This window comes from Hypanus sabinus, chromosome 11, assembly GCF_030144855.1.
Source record: "Hypanus sabinus isolate sHypSab1 chromosome 11, sHypSab1.hap1, whole genome shotgun sequence".
Taxonomy (NCBI): Eukaryota; Metazoa; Chordata; class Chondrichthyes; order Myliobatiformes; family Dasyatidae; genus Hypanus; species Hypanus sabinus.
The window spans coordinates 35023750-35044339 of record NC_082716.1 but is presented as its reverse complement, the minus strand read 5'-3'; the positions used below and the strand labels follow the sequence as shown (position 1 = coordinate 35044339).

Here is a 20590-nt window from a genome sequence, read left to right as displayed (position 1 = left end):
ATTCATATACATAAATACTGGTTTACCACAGCATGGGAAATGCAGTGTACAATAAAAATTATTGAACTTGAATGTTCTTTTGAATTAATTACACAAAACCAAGGAATTATACTGATCGTTTAATGAATATTATATGTGCTAACGTAGGCTGTAGGAGGTATTCCATCATAGTTACGAATGCTTCTAAGATGCACCATGAATTTCTTTTAAGAGTTCATGCTGTGAAAGTGTGAATTCTAATTTTGGGATTTATGGAAAATCATAAATGAACTACAGAATTGTACTTTTCAAAGAGGTTCTGTTTGAGAGAGGCACAGTACACCCAGTAAAGATTAAAACTCTTGCAGGAATTCCACTTGATACTAATATGTGGCTGATAAGATAATACCTTCAGCAAATCAAAAATTAAGATATCTGATTAATTTATCTGATGTTCTGGTACCCCTTTGTTTCTAAAAGATATTGCAAAGAATATCCAGTAAACAGAGGGAAAGAAGTAAGGTCTGTTAGATTAATCCATCTGTTCTCATATTATCTGTCAGTCAGCAATAGACAATAGACAGTAGGTGCAGGAGTAGGCCATTTGGCCCTTCTAGCCAGCACCACCATTCACTGTGATCATGGCTGATCATACACAATCAGTACCCCGTTCCTGCCCTTTCCCCATATCCCTTGACCCCACTATTAGTATGTGCTAATCTGTCAAAACTGGTCTCCGATTAAATATGCAGGGTAATCTTTTGTGGATGGATTCCAGCACCAAACGTTAACATGAGAATACATAACTTATCTCATCTTGATAATCTAGTTTATCCATGCCCTATACCATCTCTTGTTTCGCTTTGTCTCAACACATCTAGCAACTGATATGCCAGTTATACTGTTGTCTGCCTTTGTCCTTAAGTTCTCCTTAGAACAGTTACTCTCATTCAGGCTGCTCACTCTGGTTTCATCTCTGCTCCATTGATGCTTGAATGAATATGGCAGACAGCTGGTTCGATCCTGCACCACCAGATCCATAGACAAAGCACATTGGCCACATAAACCAGTGTGATACACCACATACTGACCCTTGAATGGCTTTGATTCAGTGGACTAAAGAAAGAAAAAAGCAACAGAAACAGGGGGCTGGATGGTCTAATTCTTGGGGCTTCCTTATTGCTGAAGATTGTTGTTAATACCTCTCACCCGTTTCCACCACCTTTGCCTTCTACTTAGGGTCACGAACCAGCCTGTTGTTTTCCTCTTTTTTGGATGAATGGATCCAAAATCATTGGCAAATGCAGAATTCTTTCGAGGCTTAAATGGCAAGATGTATTGATGATGTTTCCCTCGGCTGGGGTGTGCTTGAACACAGATCAGAATACAGTCTCCAAAAAGGAGGCCAAACGGTGAGGACACAGAGGAGATTTCTTTTTACCCCACCAAGTGGGGTGCAGTGAATTTTTGGAATTATATACCCAGAATGGCAGTGAAAGTTCAATCGCTGAACATATTCAAGAGAGACATTTGATGTCTTTCCTGTGGTCTGAGAACACTTGCTGCTATAACTCTATTCACAGTCAAAACAACTTCTCATCATGGCCTCCTTGTTAACTAATATTGTGAGTAGTTTTCTCCTCTGTGTTGTCTCCCTGTCCTATAAATTAACCACTACCACCCAAGTAGGAAAACTCCAATTTTATATGTCCACTGCCTTGCGGCCATTCCCACCCATAGGAAAGGCTTCAGGAGTAAACGCTGAGGAGGAAATCCACAGTCAGGGTCCCTAAGGCAGTTCAATGTTGTCTACAACTTCACTCTGGCATCCTCTGCGACGACTCTGGTGCCAAGCTGTATCGGTGCTTACCCTTCCCTTGGACTACATCAGTGACATAGAGAGGGGGAACCCGCTGCAAGGGCAACAGCCGGTTCTTCAAATCTTCCCACCCAGGCTTGCACCCTGGAGAGGACACGGTCCAGCAGAGGCACAAACCCATCATCCCCTGGAATCGACGGCACCCTACTACCACCCGGCTGATACTTCACCCCAACATCCATGAAGCCTATGGGTACTTCTCCACCTCTGTTCCCTCTAAAAGTCCATTAAGATGGTACAGCCAAGTTCCTTACCATATTTTGTGGAAAACTCACTTTGAATCTTTGCAGGCTGCAAGGTGCCAACTCTGCCTCAAAATCTCCCTTTAAAAAAGAAAAGGATTAGCTTTATTTCTCACACATGCATTGAGACATCGAAAGTGGAATGCATCCTTTGCGTCGAATCAAATCAGGGAGGATTGTGCTGGGCAACGTACAAGTGTTGCTATGCTTCCAGCCCACAACACACTAACCGTAACCATACGTCTTTGGAGTGTGGCATACAGGGCACCCGGAGGAAACCCACCCAGTCACAGGGAGAATGTACAAACTCCTTACAGTCAGCTGTGGGAATCAAATCCTGATTGGTGATCATTGCCGCGATAAAGCAATTGCGCTAATCGCTACACTGCCATGCTGTCCTTGACTGGTCTGCAGTCTTTAAATTGTTGGAGTGCTGGAAGAACTGAAATTCCCTTCAGGTGAGAAATGAGTAGATTGATGCGTTCTTCTCAGTAACTGCCATGAGCTCCATTCCCTTGGCGCATCCCTGTCCTTGGCAGCTAACTGAAATTGAACCAGAGTGTTCACAGCCTTAGTCCCGGAAGATTTTAAAACCACACGTCTGTGCCATTATAAACACAGTCTGCTTCTGCTCTGCATTATTTCCCGATGATTTGTAATCTATTCTAGCCCCCAGATCCCTGGCAATTTAATCCCCTTAAATCTAGGTTCTTTATCATTCCTAAATTAAATCATTTTACTATTGATGACTATATTTTTAACTCGCAGCTCTCCTCAATCAAAGAGAGCACTAGAAATTCTCAGCAGCTCGGGCTGCGTGGGAAGAGAAGCAGAGTTGATGCTGAAGTCCTGAGCTGAGAAGGAGAGAACGGAAGCTGAGTAAACTGGAAGGAAGGTCAGGAAGGTGGTTGGGGAAGAAAGTATTGTTTTCTTCTTTCTCTCTAGCAATGGAGAGCACGCAACGGGCATGTCTTCCTGCTCTACATTTCACATTCTTTGTCTCTCTGCCTTTGTGTGTGCTCCGACTCACTGACCACTCCCATTAGCCCATGTTCTGGTGAAGCCCAGCAGCGAACAAAACAAAGAATACAACTAAATACTTCATTAATTACACGTTTTCTGGCAAAATTTATGGTAAACGATCACCGCAAACAGTGGAGTGGCAAGGCTAAGTTGAGGGTCATAAGCGTTCAGGTGTGAGGTGAGCTGGAGGCAAAATGTGGCAGCAGGGTCTGGGCACAGATCATAACAATGCAATAGGGACCCATGTCTCAGAGCAAGAAATGACCTGATGTTTGGATAATCTAACTGCTGGGCCAGATGGATTGAAAGGGAGGGTGAACAGAGGCAAGGATCAGGCCAGTTCTGCTCACTGCTCAGCCCTTTGATGATCGAAGGCCTGTTTTGGCCGCTCTGGGCGTCATGTCTGAGGGCTCCGCGACATTTACTCGCCTCTGCGCTGGGCTGAGACTGAACTGTGGCCTGCTCTGGGCTTTGTGTACGTGGACTCACTTTCCTTCTGAATACTATTTGCTTGCTTTTAGGGTTTGCGTGATTTTTTTTTTCTCTTTCTCTCTGCACATTGAGTGTTTGACAGTTTTTTTAAATGCTTTTTTTGGGGGGTCCTTTGCTTTGTGGGTGCCCGTGAGGAGACGAATCTCAAGGTTGTATAACGTACACATACTTCAATAATAAGTGTACTTTGAAGTTTTGAATTTTGTTTTACAGCTTTTACCCCATTCACCCTTGTTTTACGCTATTAGAGATATCCTGCCACACTGCATTCTCTTTTCCCTTCTTCCCAAGCCTCAGGAAGGGTCTTCAACCTGAAATATTAACTGTTTCCCTTCCCAAGGTGTGCCACAACCTGCTGACCATTTCCAGCATTTTGTCTGTTTTATCTTGAATTTCATTTTCAACTACTTTTGGTTTTGTGCCTTCCACAATATTTGCCCTCATATCTCCCTCCATCTCTTTTCTGTCCACTAAAATAGTATTATTATCTGGCTTTTTGACTAGGTGACAAGTTTTGTTTGATTTAGTTCCTGTGAGATACATTTTACTAAACTTGTTATGTAAATTCATTGTTGTCAATATTGGTGTTGCTAGCCAGAAAGTTTTAATCTCATTACTTTCAACAACACTTACCACTGCAAATGCAGATATTAAACCAATGGGAAAAATGGTACAGCTAACTATGTTTAGAATTAATTTGATAAATTCCAGTGCAGAGGTACAAAAATGACTAAGGCTGAAGAATAAATTAATTATCCATCTGTTTCTGTGATTACTTTGTAATTTGAAGGAGAAGTTAACTATTTTGAGTATTATCATGAATAAAGCTTGCTTATAACATCCAACTAATTAAAAGTTGTACTTCCTGGCAAGGGCATTCTTTCCTTGATTGCAAAGCCCACCTTAGAAGTGACACAATTTCATTTGAGTACAGTACAGCAGCCAGAAGAACAGAGTTAAAGTTGTAGTTTAATAATCTCTTATCAGTCTAGGATTAACATCCATCATGTGCACAAGGGTGAAATGGAAATCACCACAAGGTACCACTCTTTGGAATGGATGAATGAGAAATATGAATATGTGGAGTTGGCGCTTCATCCTCTCCTCCCATTGAAGAATTATGGGAAGTTTGATCAACGAGATGCATGTTCTATTCTAATTGGGAGAGAAATTTCTTTCTGCTTTAAGTACCTACTAGCCAAGTTAAAATCTGCCACAGCAAATTTTGTATCGTAAATCTTTAGTGTGTATAAATAGACAGAATCATTACTTTGTGTGCAATGCTGAAATGATTTTTCCTTTCATGTTTCCATACCAGAAATTACCATTCCTTTTAAAGAACATTTGTTAACAACCCCCTGAGTTAAAATTTTGAAATACAGGTTCTCTATCCACAGGAACAATATTGTAATATGCTAAACTAATTTTAAATGGGAACAGATATTCATTCAGTCAGAAGTAATTGAGTCCCATTTGTCACTGATAAAATCTGTTGCTTAAAACTTATCAGTTTTGGAAATGGTTATGGAAAAAATTAAGTATTGGAGGGAATGGAATAAGTACCTACCAGCTAAAATGCTTCCCTGTTGAGTAAACCAGTCTCTTTGAAATTCACTATCATATAACCTGCATGGATCTAACTTGTTGCATCCAGCTCCGCAGTTTCCCACAACAGTATTGCAGTGCTTTCAGTATATGATGCTTTTTACTTAACAACATTTACAATTGACTCATTTGGCACACAAGCTTCTGTGCTCATGTTAATATGATTGATGTTTGTATTTCCAATACGCATTCCTGTCTTTAATTGCCCTAAAGCATGGCTGCTTTCTAAATATGGTAAATATTTGTCTGCTGTTCCAAACTTATCTCATGCATACCTTTAACGTACAATGTGAGCTGCTATTGTTTAGGGTTTAGGATTGTATGTCCATGTGTTGAGCTGATAATCAATCATTCTGGTGCTCTTGAAGTGAGCAGAAGTCAGATGCTGGGCTTTTATTCTGCATTTACTGTGTAGTGAAAAAAGGAAATAGCGAGAAACCGTGGAGCAATATGTGCCCTTATTGTCAATTGTAGAGCAGAATTTGTTCTGGTTTGTGACAAGTAGCCTTCCTGATTATTTGACTGGGCAGTTTGCAAGAGAGACATCTGTCTGTGTGCATCTCTTTCTCCTTCTATCTAATCTAATATTTCATATAGACATGGATAATTTTACAAAGTTTTGAGAGATTTTTCATTTCCTGCATCAATTTTTCTTGTGGCCTATCTGAATTAAATTGCCAAGCCAGGATGTTATTCACCTGTATGTGCCTAAAAAAAAGGAAAAAAATAGTTAATCTTAGTTCACGTTAGACCCTACAGCTGGAGAGAGAAAATAAAGGGTTTCCAGACGATGAGTCGAACACAGATTTGAATCAGATCCCAATGATGAAAGAACACAGGGCTAATCAATAATGACATCCAGTCCCCTTGACTCTACAGCAATTTTGTTTTCCGTTTTTACTTAAATCATGCATGGAATCAGTTGATGAATACTCAGGTGGCCAGACTCTCTGTGTGAGTCTAAATAGTGAGTGCTGGCAGATTGCATAACTGTGAAGGAATGATAAATGAACCAATTCTCCACTTGCCAAGTTTGGCTGGAGAGAAAACAGAAGTAGCAACAATAACTGTTTATCCTCAGCCACCACCCTCATATTCTAACACAGGATTAACATTTCAGGTCAGTCTTCATGAGTTCATGTCATTGACCTAACATTAACTTAGCTTCTCCCTTCTCAGTTTGTTTTTCTTTGAGTTAACTTTACTGAGTCCAGAATCTCAACGATATACAAGGAGAGGAGCAAAGATTTGAAATTAATGACAGGACCTAACTTTTTTTTTTCCCCACTTGCTGACTGGCGGTCAGACGGGTCAGGAAACTGGCTGAATGTCGGAGAGGAAGGCCTCCAGTACCATGCTACAGCTCAGAGCACTGCAGAACGTAGGAAAGCATAAAGGCAAGATGCTGGAAATCTAGAGCAGCGTGCACGATGTGCTGGAGGAGCTCAGCAGGTCAGGCAGCATCTATGGAGAGGAATAAACAGTCAACGTTTCAGTCCAAGACCCTTCATTAGAAAGTAAGAAAGCTTTGAAGTGGAGAGCAGAATGGGCAGGTGGAGGTAGAGCACAGGCTGGAAGAGGGACCAAGTAAAGATAGATGAGTGGGGTTTGGAGAGATTGAGGGATTGAAGAGCTATGGATGTACATATGGTGTACGTAAAAATTAATAGACAAGGTTCTGCAGAAATTGTGGAATTTCATTTGCTGTGCTGAATTGAACATGATTTAATTAGGGGCATCTGATCACAAAGAAGGGGAAATGATTGTGCTTGGGGTGTGTGTAATCGTTGGGGTTCACTGGTTGGCAGAACTAGAGTTGCATTCATGAGAGTAGTGAGTTTAGATGGAGAGAGAACATCTAATGGATACTGAGTGGGAAAATGGCCAGGGGAGAACTTCTGTTTTTCCTAGCCTTAAGCAATGCTAGTCACTTGCCGGTTCCCACTGCCTGTCAGCTGCCAGCTTTTCTATACTCTGCAAAGCTGACTACCGTATAGTGCTTAAATGCAAAACAGAGCTGCTGGTAGTTAAATTCAGAAATGGGAATGCTGGGGTAAGGTTTGTCATTTTTGAGTTTTTATCAATCTATTCCCATTCCCAAGATGTTCAGAAACAAGCATTTTAATATTAATTTCAGATGGACATGTATATTGTTTAATCAATGATAAATATTTAGGGAGATGGCAGTCTGTGTTGTGTTAGTGTAGAAATACCTGAATCAAAATTATTTGAAATATAAAACAGTTTAAGAGCTTTTGTGTGAACATTAGTTTCTATCTGAGGCTAAACTTGCTCACATTGTATGAAACCTTCTGCTTTATTGTTCTGTCAAACTAAAAAAGCCAGTGAATGACTGGTTTGCCATTATTGTCATGGTGGGCTAACATTTCAACCGTTTTACAAACCCTTGTAGTTACATGCAGGAGATAATATTGAGTGAAATGAGGGACTTGGAACCAGTTTGAGATTCTGCCAACCAGCAATGTACAAATTACTGTACAGCTGATCCTGTTGTTTCAGACTACACTTCTCATAAACTGCTCTTAGTAACTTTCTTTTCCCTCTTTCTCTTGACAGATTCTTTAGCAAGACCGAGACGGACAGTTTTCACACGTGCAATGGAGGCTTGTGATCTACACTGGCAGGATAGTCACCTTCAGCGTATCATTAGCAGTGACTTTTATTCATCACCCTCTTACCAGAGAGAGGGTGAGAGCCTCCTTTTCAACTCTCATGGGCAACCTCTGTGGTTAGGTAAAACTTACTTTTATAAGTGTTTCTATACTCCAGTCAAAAGCAAAATCGTTTAATTCTAATGTGTCATTACTTCCTTAAATTATTTTACTACTTGTAGAACATGTTCCCACTGCCTGTGCTAGGGTCGATGCCCTCCGTTCACATGGTTATCCCAAAGAAGCTCTGCGATTAGCTGTTGCAATCATCAACACACTCCGTCTACAACAGCAACGGCAGCTGGAGATCTATAAACATCAGAAAAAAGGTGAGTTCTGTAAATGATGTAGTAACACAGTCGTCTTCAAACATAAATAACATAAAGGTGGGTCAAAGTGCAGATAGAACAAAGCTGGAAATAAATGCGAGTTAAATTAGCAAGGTGCTAGTCGTACAGCATCCATGGAGAAAACAGGCCAATTTAAGATTTACAGCCATTTCAATGAAGTGTTGCTTTTAACACTTTAGATGCTCTGTGCTCTCCATCAATGCACGTTGACCTGAGAGTTGGCAGGATGTTCTCTTTTGGTTACTGCCTTATGTTGGTATTCAGGGTTGAGTTTGTGGAAAGTCCATAACTGGAAGTTACCCGTGTTCAAAGTTCAAAATAAATTTATTATCAAAGTACATATATCTCACCCAGAGATTCATTTTCTTGTGGGCATTCACAGTAAGTACAAAGAAACACAAAAGAATCAATGAAAAGCCACACCCAACAAAGAGGGGCAAGCAATCAATGTGCAGGAGGCAACAAACCATGAAAATACAAGAAGAGAAAAATAATTGAACAAACAAACAATTGATATTGAGAACACAAGTTGTAAAGTCATTGAAAGTGAGTCCATTGATTGTGGAATAAGTTCAGTGCTGGGTGATTGAAGTTATCCTCTCTAGTTCAGGGGCCGAACGGTTCAGGGGAAATAACTGTTGCTGAACCTGGTGGTGTGGGACCTGAGGCTCCTGTTGAGACTGGTTTAATCACATATCCTGCAACATTTAAATGTTCACAAATATCTCAATATTCACTACCATTTAATGTGTATTTTGTATACAACTGTTATTTCTATCTTTATAAATAATAATGGAAGGATCTTGTTTAGGCCATCAAATCTATACTACCTGTCAGAGAACTCCTTCCCAATTCTCCGCAGCTTCCCTGTAAACCATTCTCTTTCAGTTGCCTGTCAATTTTAATTCTCCAGCTACTCACAGATGTTGGAGCCAATGTACGGCATCCAGTTAGCCAGCCAATCTACATGCCTTTGGGACGCAGGATGAAACTGGAGCACCGGAGAACCCCATACATTCATATGGAGAACAGGGAAACAGCACCGAAGGCCAGGATTGAACCTGCTGTGCTACTGGAGTTGTGCCCAAGCAACTCCAGCTACTGCATCACCATGTTGACGGTAACCTGTCACTGACTGTGACCACCTCAGGTGTTTGCTGCTTGTGAAGATGAAGCAGCGATAAACACCATCCCTCCTCACCAAAGGGAATGCATTTCAAAATTCTCACTGATTTTCTTTAGCCACTTTATTGTTCTAACGCCGTTAGTCCTCCTGCTATCCTATGCAAGCCAGCTTCACAGCACAGCAATCATCAACACAAGAAATTCTGCAGATGCTGGAAATCCGGTGTAAATGTTGGAGGAGTTTAGCAGATCAGGCAGTATCAATGGAGAGGAATAACCAGTCAACGTTTTGGGCCAAACCCTTCATCAGGACACCTGTGCTTGCAAACAGTGGAGAACAAATTCTTCTCTCATCTCTTGCTTCAGGATTACAATGAAGTAACAGCTGCGTGTTTGAATTGCCTCACATAATATCAAGAAGTGGCTGAGAAAACTCAGCAGTGAAGGCCCAGCTGTCGTATTGGAGACCTATGCTCCAGAAACCGCAGTGCTTCTGGCCAAACTGTTGCAGTGGTTACAATGCTGGTCCTTAACCAACTATGTGAAAAGTCGCCCAGGTAGTTTCTGTTCACAAAAGAAATGCAGGGCAATCCCTTTTGGCTAATTCCTGTCCAGTCAGTCCACTGTCAATCCTTAGCAAAGTGATTCAAGGAGTCATGGATCGTTTCAGATTCATTTTTTTCATCACGTGTACCTCAATGCATATGCTGGTTGCGTTAACAACCAGCACATCCAAGGATGTGTGGGGACAGCCCACAAGTGTACACACACTGAACAGCGCCACTGTTCCCAGTAACGGTCTCCCAGTTGCTCAGTTTGGGTTTTGCCCTTACCCCTCAGTTCCTGACCTTAGCCCAGCCTCATGCATGCAGGGACCAAATATGAATTCCAGAGGTGCAGTGAGACTTGACTGCCCCAGATAACAAGGTAGCATTTGACATCACGATGACCTTATAAAATCAGTGAGCGGGTATCAAAAGACAAACACTTCATACCTTATTTAATGGACATAGTTGTGGCTGTCGGTGATCAATCATCCCAGCCCCAGGACATCAGTGCAGCAGTTCCCTGACTCAATGTCCTGGGTGCAACCATTGTCAGCTGCTCATCAATGACATGCTTTCTATCACAAGGTCCATAATTGCATAATGTTCAATGCTATTTGCATTTTCCTTTGTAAATGAAACAACCAGTTCCTGCACAAAGCAAAAAAAAACAATCACCTCTATATAATTGAAAGAAGTAATGTGGGTTATTTGAATCTTTATCATGGAAAGACCCTACATCTACCAATAGTATATTTAAAATATTCAGGTAGGCCTGACAAGAGTTCTACCCTGGTGAGTTTTCTTTCTGGCCAAGTGCTATGATAATCATAATGGTTCAGAATGTATTATTCATTGATATTGAATTGTCTGTTTTCAGAATTATTACACAGAGGAGTAACTACAATTACAAATTTGGAAGGGTGGGTGGGCCATCCTCTGGACCCGATTGGGTGTCTCTTCATCACATTGACTGAAGCATGCCGACTGGAGGATGAAAGTTGTATAGACACAGCAGGTAAGTAAGGGGGGGGGGGGGGGGTCCTCTCATTTCTCCAGCCTGTTTGCCCCAGTTGGTTCCCCACCAGCTTCTCCATATAACCACCAGAGGGAGTACTTATGCAGAAGCTTTGCTTTTGTAGACAGATGGTTGACTAACACCAGTTCTGCAATTCTGATATTGGATGCCTTGCTTTTTTGAATCCCATTTGCTTTTGATTAGAATCAAATATTAAGATGGTCCCAAATATATCCACAGTCAGTGTGCATTCTGCCATCCAGAAATCCAGTTCCAGCCATGGCAGTTGGGAATTTCAATTTAGTTAATTAAATGTTTTAATTATTGAAGCAACCCCATCAAAACATGCTTTTGGTTGTAATGCATTACTAACATGTGGGGAAGCAGATTGTTGTGGAAAATGTGATATTCAATTCTGTTGTTCAGTTCTATTTGCACTTCATTGGAAAATGAAGCAGCCCATATCATCCTGCAGTAAGATCTAGGCAACTTGCAGACGTGGGATATTACATAGCAGATAAAATTTATGCTTTGGCAATGACATTTACAATAAGGGAGAGTCTAATCACATACCCTTAATATTTAACCGCATCCCTTCCACTCAGTATCATTAAAAACCTGATCAGCAACATAAATACCACAGCTAAAAGCAGCTCAGAGGCTGGGGTTTCTATGCTGAGTAGTTCACTGTCTGAGCCCCAAAGGCCTTTTCACCATCTGTGAGGTACAAATGTGGAGCATGACTGAACGCTTCCTAACTAGGGGAGATTGTGCAATTCTAGAAGAGCTGCTGCCTCTTAATCCTGACCTTTGTTACTCTCAATCCTGACCTTTGTTACTCTCAATCCTGACCTTTGTTACTCTCCATCCTGACCTTTGTTACTCTCAATCCTGACCTTTGTTACTCTCAATCCTGACCTTTGTTACTCTCCATCCTGACCTTTGTTACTCTCAATCCTGACCTTTGTTACTCTCCATTCTGACCTTTGTTACTCTCCATTCTGACCTTTGTTACTCTCAATCCTGACCTTTGTTATTCTCAATCCTGACTTTTGTTTCTCTCCATTCTGACCTTTGTTACTCTCCATCCTGACCTTTGTTACTCTCAATCCTGACCTTTGTTACTTTCAATCCTGACCTTTGTTACTCTCCATCCTGACCTTTGTTACTCTCCATTCTGACCTTTGTTACTCTCCATCCTGACCTTTGTTACTCTCAATCCTGACCTTTGTTACTCTCCATCCTGACCTTTGTTACTCTCAATCCTGACCTTTGTTACTCTCAATCCTGACCTTTGTTACTCTCCATTCTGACCTTTGTTACTCTCCATCCTGACCTTTGTTACTCTCAATCCTGACCTTTGTTACTCTCAATCCTGACTTTTGTTTCTCTCCATTCTGACCTTTGTTACTCTCCATCCTGACCTTTTTTACTCTCAATCCTGACCTTTGTTACTCTCAATCCTGACCTTTGTTACTTTCAATCCTGACCTTTGTTACTCTCCATCCTGACCTTTGTTACTCTCCATTCTGACCTTTGTTACTCTCCATCCTGACCTTTGTTACTCTCAATCCTGACCTTTGTTACTCTCCATTCTGATCTTTGTTACTCTCAATCCTGACCTTTTTTACTCTCCATCCCAACCTTTGTTACTCTCCATTCTGACCTTTGTTACTCTCCAAATAGAGTTTGCACTTTCTCCCTTTGACCACAGATGCTCAGCATCCCAAAGCTGCACAATTGAGAGGTGAGTATTCTGCTGCAAGTAAGAGGTAGAATGGTTGAGGTCAGGGAGATGGATGTGGAGAAAATAAAGCAGAATCTGTATAGACACAAGAGAATACAGGTGCTGGAATATGGAGCAAAAAAAAAGCAGCTGGAGGAACCTAGCAGGTTGAGCAGTGAAAAACAAATTGCCGGGGAACAGTGTAAATAGGCTTTGATGGCTAGTGAGATCTGTAGGCCTTATTTTATGCTGCTTGGCTCCAAGAGTGAAATTAAAGGATTCAACATGTCTCTTAATTGGTATGCCATCTGCATTCAGTTTTGCTGCTTCCATAACCAGCGCATACCATGGTTGAAATTCCTACCATACAAAATGAAGGTCATTCTGTCAGCGCCTCCTAAACTGGTGATCTCTGTTGCTAAATAGACTGGATGGGTGGAAACGCTGCCAGCATAGGATCCCTCCAAGTTAAGAACCTGAGTAAGAAGTTAACTGCTGTTCCGCTATCATCACTGGGTTAAACTAATGAAACTCACCACCCTTAATGAGAAGACTGCAGCAATTCAAGCAATTCAGCAATAATATTGCTGCCTCCTTGCCAGCAATAACTATAGTCTATAACTAAATGAAAATTGTGTAATTCCAACCAGCAGACTTCTTATAGTCATCCTTATACTTCTTTTAGTTTATTAGTTAACGTGATGTTGCTAATTAACCGAAGAAACTGTATCAGTATTGGTAATACTGTAAGGGTACGGATGATAAGTAGGCCAAGACAAAGCTGTGTGTGAACTGCACAATTACCATGCGAATAAGCAAGTTTCTAGCAGTGTAATTGTTTGTAGTTTGTTTGAAAATACAGCGCCCCCCTACAAATAATATAGTTTATAATCACAGAAGTTAAAGAAAGTTTTGTTCAAAGTAAATTTATTATCCAAGTACATACTTGTCACCATGTACAACCCTGAGAATCATTTTCTTGCGCGCATTCACAGTAGAAACATGACAGCACACAGCAAGATGGACAAACAATCCCATGTGCAAAACACAAATAGTGCAAATACAAAAAATAATAATAAATAAGCAATAAATATTGGGAGCATGAGATGAAGAAACCTTGAAAGTGAGTCCACAGGTCACGGGAACAGTTCAGTGTTGGGGTGAGTGAAGTTATCCCTTCTGGATCAAGAACTGATTTGGGGAATAACTGTTCCTGAACCTGGTGGTGTGAGTCTATGTGGTATATTAAAACTTTCAATCCCAGATCTTACTGTAAGGACATTGTTTATTGATATAGATTTGTGATGAGACATTGGCCCATGCTTCATTCATAAAACCACTAGAAAGTGCATGGATTTTTTTACATACCGTAATAAACATGAAGTATATACATATGCATGAGATTTTAAAAAGCGTTTCAGAATTAATTCATGGGAAGATGTTGACATTTTGTTCTGGATTCCTTAGACTAATGTCTATTTTACTCCCATTAGATTCTAACAGTGATCTGAAGCCTGCCATCTACCAGCACGTAGCTGTGTCCGGGTGCCCGGATAGCAATGAATCTTACCTTACACTGGCTATGGAGGTAGCACTGATGGGCATGGGGCAGCAAAGAGTAATGCCCGAGGGACTTTATGCACAAGACAAGGTCTGCCGCAATGAGGAACAAATCATCTTCAAACTACAGGAGCTTGAATTAGATGAAATGCTCGTACAAGTCCTACGTAAACAGTCTATTATCCTATTAGAAGGTAAAGTAATTCATCCACTGTTGTCATATATTTGTAAGAAAAGGACTTGCCACAATTACACTTGGGAAGGTACTCTAGAGAATGCAGTGAATTAGAACAGCACTCCTTCAGTTCCAGAAGTGGTAACGTGAGCACCAGGGCTGGATTCATACACCATGGTCTGACTTTGTTACTCTCAAAAGTCAGCGAGAAATTGTGCAAAGCTCTGCTTTCTTTGAGCTCGTAAGTTAGCTACCTGCTTCAGGAGTTTGAATTTCTGTGATCCACAGCTAGGTGACCAAGTTAGCTTTACTTCCAGATGTTTTCATTTTTATTGAATTGACTTTTGACTTCCCCTGAACCACTGAGAAAGCATTCTATTCCATTATATGTGTAACACAGTAATTTCATAAACCAGCCACGGTAAATTTTTGCAGGATGTGCTGGTAAATACAAAAGTGCATTTATTTCTGCTATATAATTCAATCAAAGACAGGGATTTTTAAAGCTTGTACCTCCATCAAGAAAATATTCTATTCTATAGTGCCTCATTTAGTTGTCATCAGTGGAAGGCCTATAAAAATTCTGGACTAGTGATGGAAGTCTAATTTATGGGATTTGTGTGATTATTTCCATCAAAGTTATCAAGGATTAGTGGAAATTCAGTCCTTCAGTTTTGTGGTTTGCAGCAATTATTTGTGAGGAAAAATAAGAAACGTGAGTAGCAGGAAGCTTGAGGATATCTTCATTTCATATTTGTATCAGTGATTCTTGACAAGGAAGGCAGCTCTTTAGTTTCAGGTAAAAGCAATACTCAATTGAAAAAAAATGCTGCAGCATCTGTAAGGAACAAATTGAAAAATACTGAAGTCTTGAACATAAGTATATTACATTGTATGAAAGTTTATGTAAAACTTCATGAGGATTTTCCTCTCTCAACCAAACTGATGACAATTCTGATCGTTGACAGGAGGTCCTTTCAGCGGCCTGGGTGAGGTGATTCACCGAGAAAGCGTGCCAATGCACACATTTGCGAAGTACCTTTTCTCAGCGTTACTGTCGCATGATGCTGACCTTGCGTACAAGCTGGCTTTAAGAGCAATGAGGTTTGTAATTTCATTAAACTGTAAATTAAAGTATAGGACGCGTATAGCTTGTGATCTGGTTATGTCGATTATTGTACCCAATACAGGCCGTAACATGTCAGCAGCTCCAGGCTATTTGGAGATTATCATGTTTTGTGAAAATATTCAACAGCTGATAGTGATGGTGGTGTCACTATGATGGGTCAGCAATCTATTCTCAACTTTGTAATTTTACCCGTTAGTATCATCAATATATGACGTCCTGCAGGAATGTGAGTCAGCTATTGAGTACAATGGAAAGCATAGAGACAGGTGGATGTGGTGCAAGAAACATCCAATTTCTTTTCCTACAGGAAAAGTGGCAAAAACTAGAACAATTCTAAGGCACCATCTGAGAGATGGTTACGTTGAGTTTAAATCAGAAGGAATGGAAGGATCCCTGCTATTTTGTTGTTTCATCTAGGGAACATTCAGTTCCTAGGCAACTGCTGAGCTGAAGCTGTAACCTCTTTATTTATCCTCGTGTTCCCTGAAGCACTCTACTGGGCATGCTGCCAAAAGACGTAGCACAACCGGCAAGTATCATACTGGACATAGGAGGGAATGATGCCATCTCAGATACTTTTAGTGACAGAATAGAACCTACTTTCTGGATTTTAGTTTGCACCAGGAACCCTTGTGCATATAATGGGCTGTGTGATGAAGTAGTGATAAAAGTAAAGCCAGATACTTGAGGTGTTTCTTTTTCATTTCGATGATGGCCATAAGACATAGGAGCAGAATTAGGCCGTTCAGCTTTGCCATTTCATCATGGCTGATTTATTAGCTCCCTCAAGCCCAGTCTTTTGCTTTCTCCCCATAACCTTTGACACCCTCATTAATCAAGAACCTATCGACCTCTGCTTTAAATGACTTACCCTCCATAGCTGCCTGTCGCATTAAGTCTCACAGGTTCAACACCCCCTGACAAGGACAACTCCACTTGGAGAACCAGTCAAAATACATTGTGCTGAAGTCAGAATATTCAGTAAGGTTCTTGGTTAAAGTTTGATAGGGTAGCATCTTCACAGAAAACTTTCCACTCCTACAAACTGAAAGGAACTGTCCAAGTTGAAGGGAAGATACACTCCGTGTTTTTCTCCCCAACTCAGTCTCTGTGGAGTGGGAAAATGAGTCTGTATTTTGTGATCATGATTGCAATAATTATTTTCTGTACATAGGAATCTAGAAAGAAAAACCATGAAGAAATGAAGATACAGCCATTTAAGACGAACCATTCACTGAATCTACAAATTGATTAATACCAAGTGTGGGCATTTTGAGATATCTACTAGGGCTAACTACCACCAGAGGATCCCCAGTGGGCTCAATATATCATACCCCTTCTTATTTTTTTTCAGATTGCCTGTTCTGGAGTCCACCGCACACGCAGGTGATGTCTCACACCCCCACCACATTGTTTCTGTTGTACCCAGTCGATACCCTCGTTGGTTCACTTTAGGGCACCTGGAGTCTCAACAATGTGAGCTGGCCTCGACAATGTTAACAGCTGCCAAAGGTTAGTCAGTGCAAACGAGAAGGAACTTTGATGTTCGCGTTACTTACTTAGTCTCTTCGATGAAGTGGTGATGTGAAAGCACGGTGTCTGTGGTCTGCCATTCAATAAATTTCATTTAGCCACTGGGGTTGTAAGGGAGCAAGTCATTTGGGTGTGCTGCTTGGGGGAAAAAGAAAAAATTAAAAGTAGCGGTTAGCATGGCACTGTTACAGCACGGGGCATTCTGGAGTTTGGAGTTCAGTTCCGGTGTCGCTCTGTTAAGAGTGTCTGTGCATCCTCCCTGTGGAATGCATGGGTCTTCTCCAGATCCTCAGGTTTCCTCCCACTGTCCCATGGTTAGGTTCAGGTTAATTGGGTCTGTCCCGGGCTGCCGGGGCAGTGTGGCTCGTAGGGCTGGAAATCTTGTATCCACGTCATAATGGCTAAATAAAAATAACGTAAAACTGCTTTTCTGAGAGAGGGGAGTCTTTCTGCTGAGCTTCGTCTGAGCATGCAAAATCCCACACCAGCTTTGCTGCAAAATGTTGCTGATGTGCTTTTAAAATATTTTCCAAAAATTCTAACTGGGATGTGAAATCTGCAAGTTTCTAAACCAGAATGCTTGTTTATTCATAGTGTAAGTGTGATTTGTATTAAAAAAAAACCTTCATCTATTGTTCTGAAGAAAGGTCTTGGGCCGAGAAATCGAGTATTTACTCTTTTCAGTAGGTACTGCCTGGCCTACTGAGTTCCTCCAGCATTTTGTGTGTGTTGCTTAGGATTTCCAGCATCTGCAGATTTTCTCCTGTTCATATATTTAAAGATATTTTTCTTTCATTGTGCTTTATTGTTATATTGCATGCTCAATATGGGCAGTATAATATTTTGTATATTATTAAAATCCTTCCTGATTTAATAAAATGTGCAGAACTACAGTTCAAATTATGTCACATTTTCTGGATTAAAGAGCATTCCCTGGATCTTGCTTTATCGGGAGTTTGTTGTGGGTAGAAGAGACCTTTTGTTGTTTCTGCTTTGGGGCAACTGCGTTGCTGCTGGTCGATAAGAGACATCTGAATGGTGTCACCAAGTAGGAAAGGTTCTTGTTCATAAGTTCATACATAACACACGCGATGATTGTATGAACGTCCAGTCTTCTGTGCAACAGGACTGAAATATGATGGTACTAACAAGTTAGATTGTTAAAATAAAATAAAATTTCAGCAGTCTAAAGGCGCCCAGTGTTTATTTTCCTCAGAGTTAAAGACTTGAGAGATTCTGTAGATGATGGAAATCTGGGGTAACACACACAAAATGCTGGAGGAACCCAGCAGTTCAGGCAGCACCCACAGAAAGGAATAAAGAGTCGATGTTTCAGGCCTGGACCCTTCATCAAGATGCTGTCCTCATTACCAGTTGCAGTTAACGTTCCATTGAGTTCTCAGTGCACTGAGATTCATTGTAATACATGTTCACTACTTGTCATTTTAAGTGCAGATATATTATAAGTTTTATATATAACATATATATTATATAAGTGCACATATCATTAATAACCACAGTGCATTCTAACTATTTAAAAATAAATTAGTGGGAACATATATTACTGATTTTGTAAGTAGTGATTATTTAAATTCATTCTTAGCATTCTTGGGATTTATTTCAGATTTTTCCCTACCCACCCTGCCTTTGACTTTGTGACTACGTAGATAACCTTCAAGTACTAGCAATTTTTATTGTAATACCAAGTTATGTAAGGTAGAATGGCTTGCTGAAAATAAGGGAAAAAACTTCAAAAATATGAAATAAAGATGGAAAATGCAGGAAGCTCTCAGCAGGTTAGGCATCATTTGTGGAAAGAGAAACAGGGTTATTATTTCAAGTCCAAGACCCTCCAACTGAGGGAAAGAAAAGAGGTTTAAATGTACCTAAGTTATCTCCCTTTCTCAGTTCAGATGAAGGGTCTCTGACTTGGAACATTAAATGTTTCTCTCTCCACAGATGCTGCCTGATCTGCTGAGTGTTTCCAGAATTCGCTTACTCTCAGGTTTATCTATTTCTGTCCCCACTGGTGACGTATTACCCGGTATCCACCCTTTTCCGTCTTCGGAAAGTAGGCAGGTGACCTTAGGCACTTTGTCCCATGATGAAGTTTTTCAGATGCCAAACTGTTAGCACATATGGGAACCAGGTTAATTACAAAAATAAAATCAGGGTGGGGGGGAGTAAAAGAGGAACGAAGGAAGAGCATGAGTAAAGAATAGCAACAAGAGAATACAAAAAAATTCTATAGCCGTATGAATAGGGGAAGAACATAGTCAATATATTAAATGAGAAGTTTACTTTATTCCTCACTTACGAAGAAAATGCAGGTTGAGTCTCAGCAAAGGGAGGTTCTGGATGGGCTAAAAATTGATGCAGCACGGAGACCAAAAGGCAAGCTGCATTTAGAGTGGATAAGTGCCATGGAATTGTTCCCAGGTGGCTGAGGAAAATGCACAGGCCACGGCCATAATCATCCTTGTAACTATAGATTCAGGCGATGTACTTGAGTGCTTGAAAGTGCAAGAGTTACACCCTTGTTTAGAAAGGCTGAACAAAGTATAAGGCCAATAATTATGGAATTCAAGCAGTTTTGGACAGACTGGTGGAATAGGTAAATAGCAGGCAGGTGTGTTAATGTTAACAAAAGAGGCAATATAAAGTAGGTGACAAAATAATAAAAATATACAAGGGCCAATGAATACAGGAGCATACTCTATGTATACGACCTCATCATTAAAAGTGGTGGGTCAGGTCAATTTGTAAAAAGAAAACAAAATTGAATCCAGAGTTTATAAACTTGAGGTGCAGGGTAAAAGAGTGCATTCATTATTGAAGGGCCCACAAGGATTTTTTTTGACGTGAAGTGGTTAGGGTCTGGAAAACCCTGTCAGGAGTAATAGTGGATGCAATTTCATTTGTAGTTTTCAAAAGGATGCTGGATAACTATGTGAAAGGAACAAATTTCCTGGGCTGGGGGAGGGGGGAAGGCTGTATTATTCTTATGTAAAGCCAATGCTAACTGGGCAGGCTGAATGGCATCCTTCGGTACGGCATCCATTCTTTGATTCTGTGAACTGAACAGTAATTGCACGACGTGGCAGCCAGCAGCATCTAAGTAACTTATTCCGACCATTTGCAGGAGATATGTTGAGGTTACGGACTGTCCTAGAAGCGATCCGGAAGAACATTCACTCCTCTTCCTTGATATTCAAACTGGCCCAAGATGCATTTAAAATAGCCACACCGGCGGACAGTCCTCCTGATATTACGCTTCTCAACGTGGCTCTTGAGCTTGGGTTGCAGGTAAGAACAATGTTCACCACAGCAGGTGAAGCAGTCCCATTCTGGTCCACACTTTAGCAAGAGCAAATCGCAAGGAGGCGAGCAGAGTGAATACACAAGCCAAGGCAAAGCATTGCTAGAGATCTGAAACACACTATTTGTCTTAAGTCAGCCTATTGAAAGATGGATAACTTGAAATGATCATGAATAGAGCAGGAAAATAAGGAACAGCTGCTGTTGTAGGCCATATGA

General features: G+C 40.8%; 1 protein-coding gene across 2 annotated transcripts in view; it reads left to right on the top strand.

Annotated features, from left to right (window-relative positions):
• zswim5 (zinc finger, SWIM-type containing 5) overlaps positions 1-20590 on the top strand; it is a 237969-nt gene that overhangs the window by 203147 nt on the left and 14232 nt on the right. For both annotated transcript variants that reach the window (XM_059984110.1, XM_059984109.1), the window contains 7 exons: positions 7798-7974; positions 8075-8221; positions 10793-10930; positions 14150-14410; positions 15360-15495; positions 16875-17032; positions 20196-20359. In XM_059984110.1, coding sequence (XP_059840093.1) covers positions 7798-7974; positions 8075-8221; positions 10793-10930; positions 14150-14410; positions 15360-15495; positions 16875-17032; positions 20196-20359 — 1181 coding nt within the window. The remainder of the gene's footprint in view (positions 1-7797; positions 7975-8074; positions 8222-10792; positions 10931-14149; positions 14411-15359; positions 15496-16874; positions 17033-20195; positions 20360-20590) is intronic.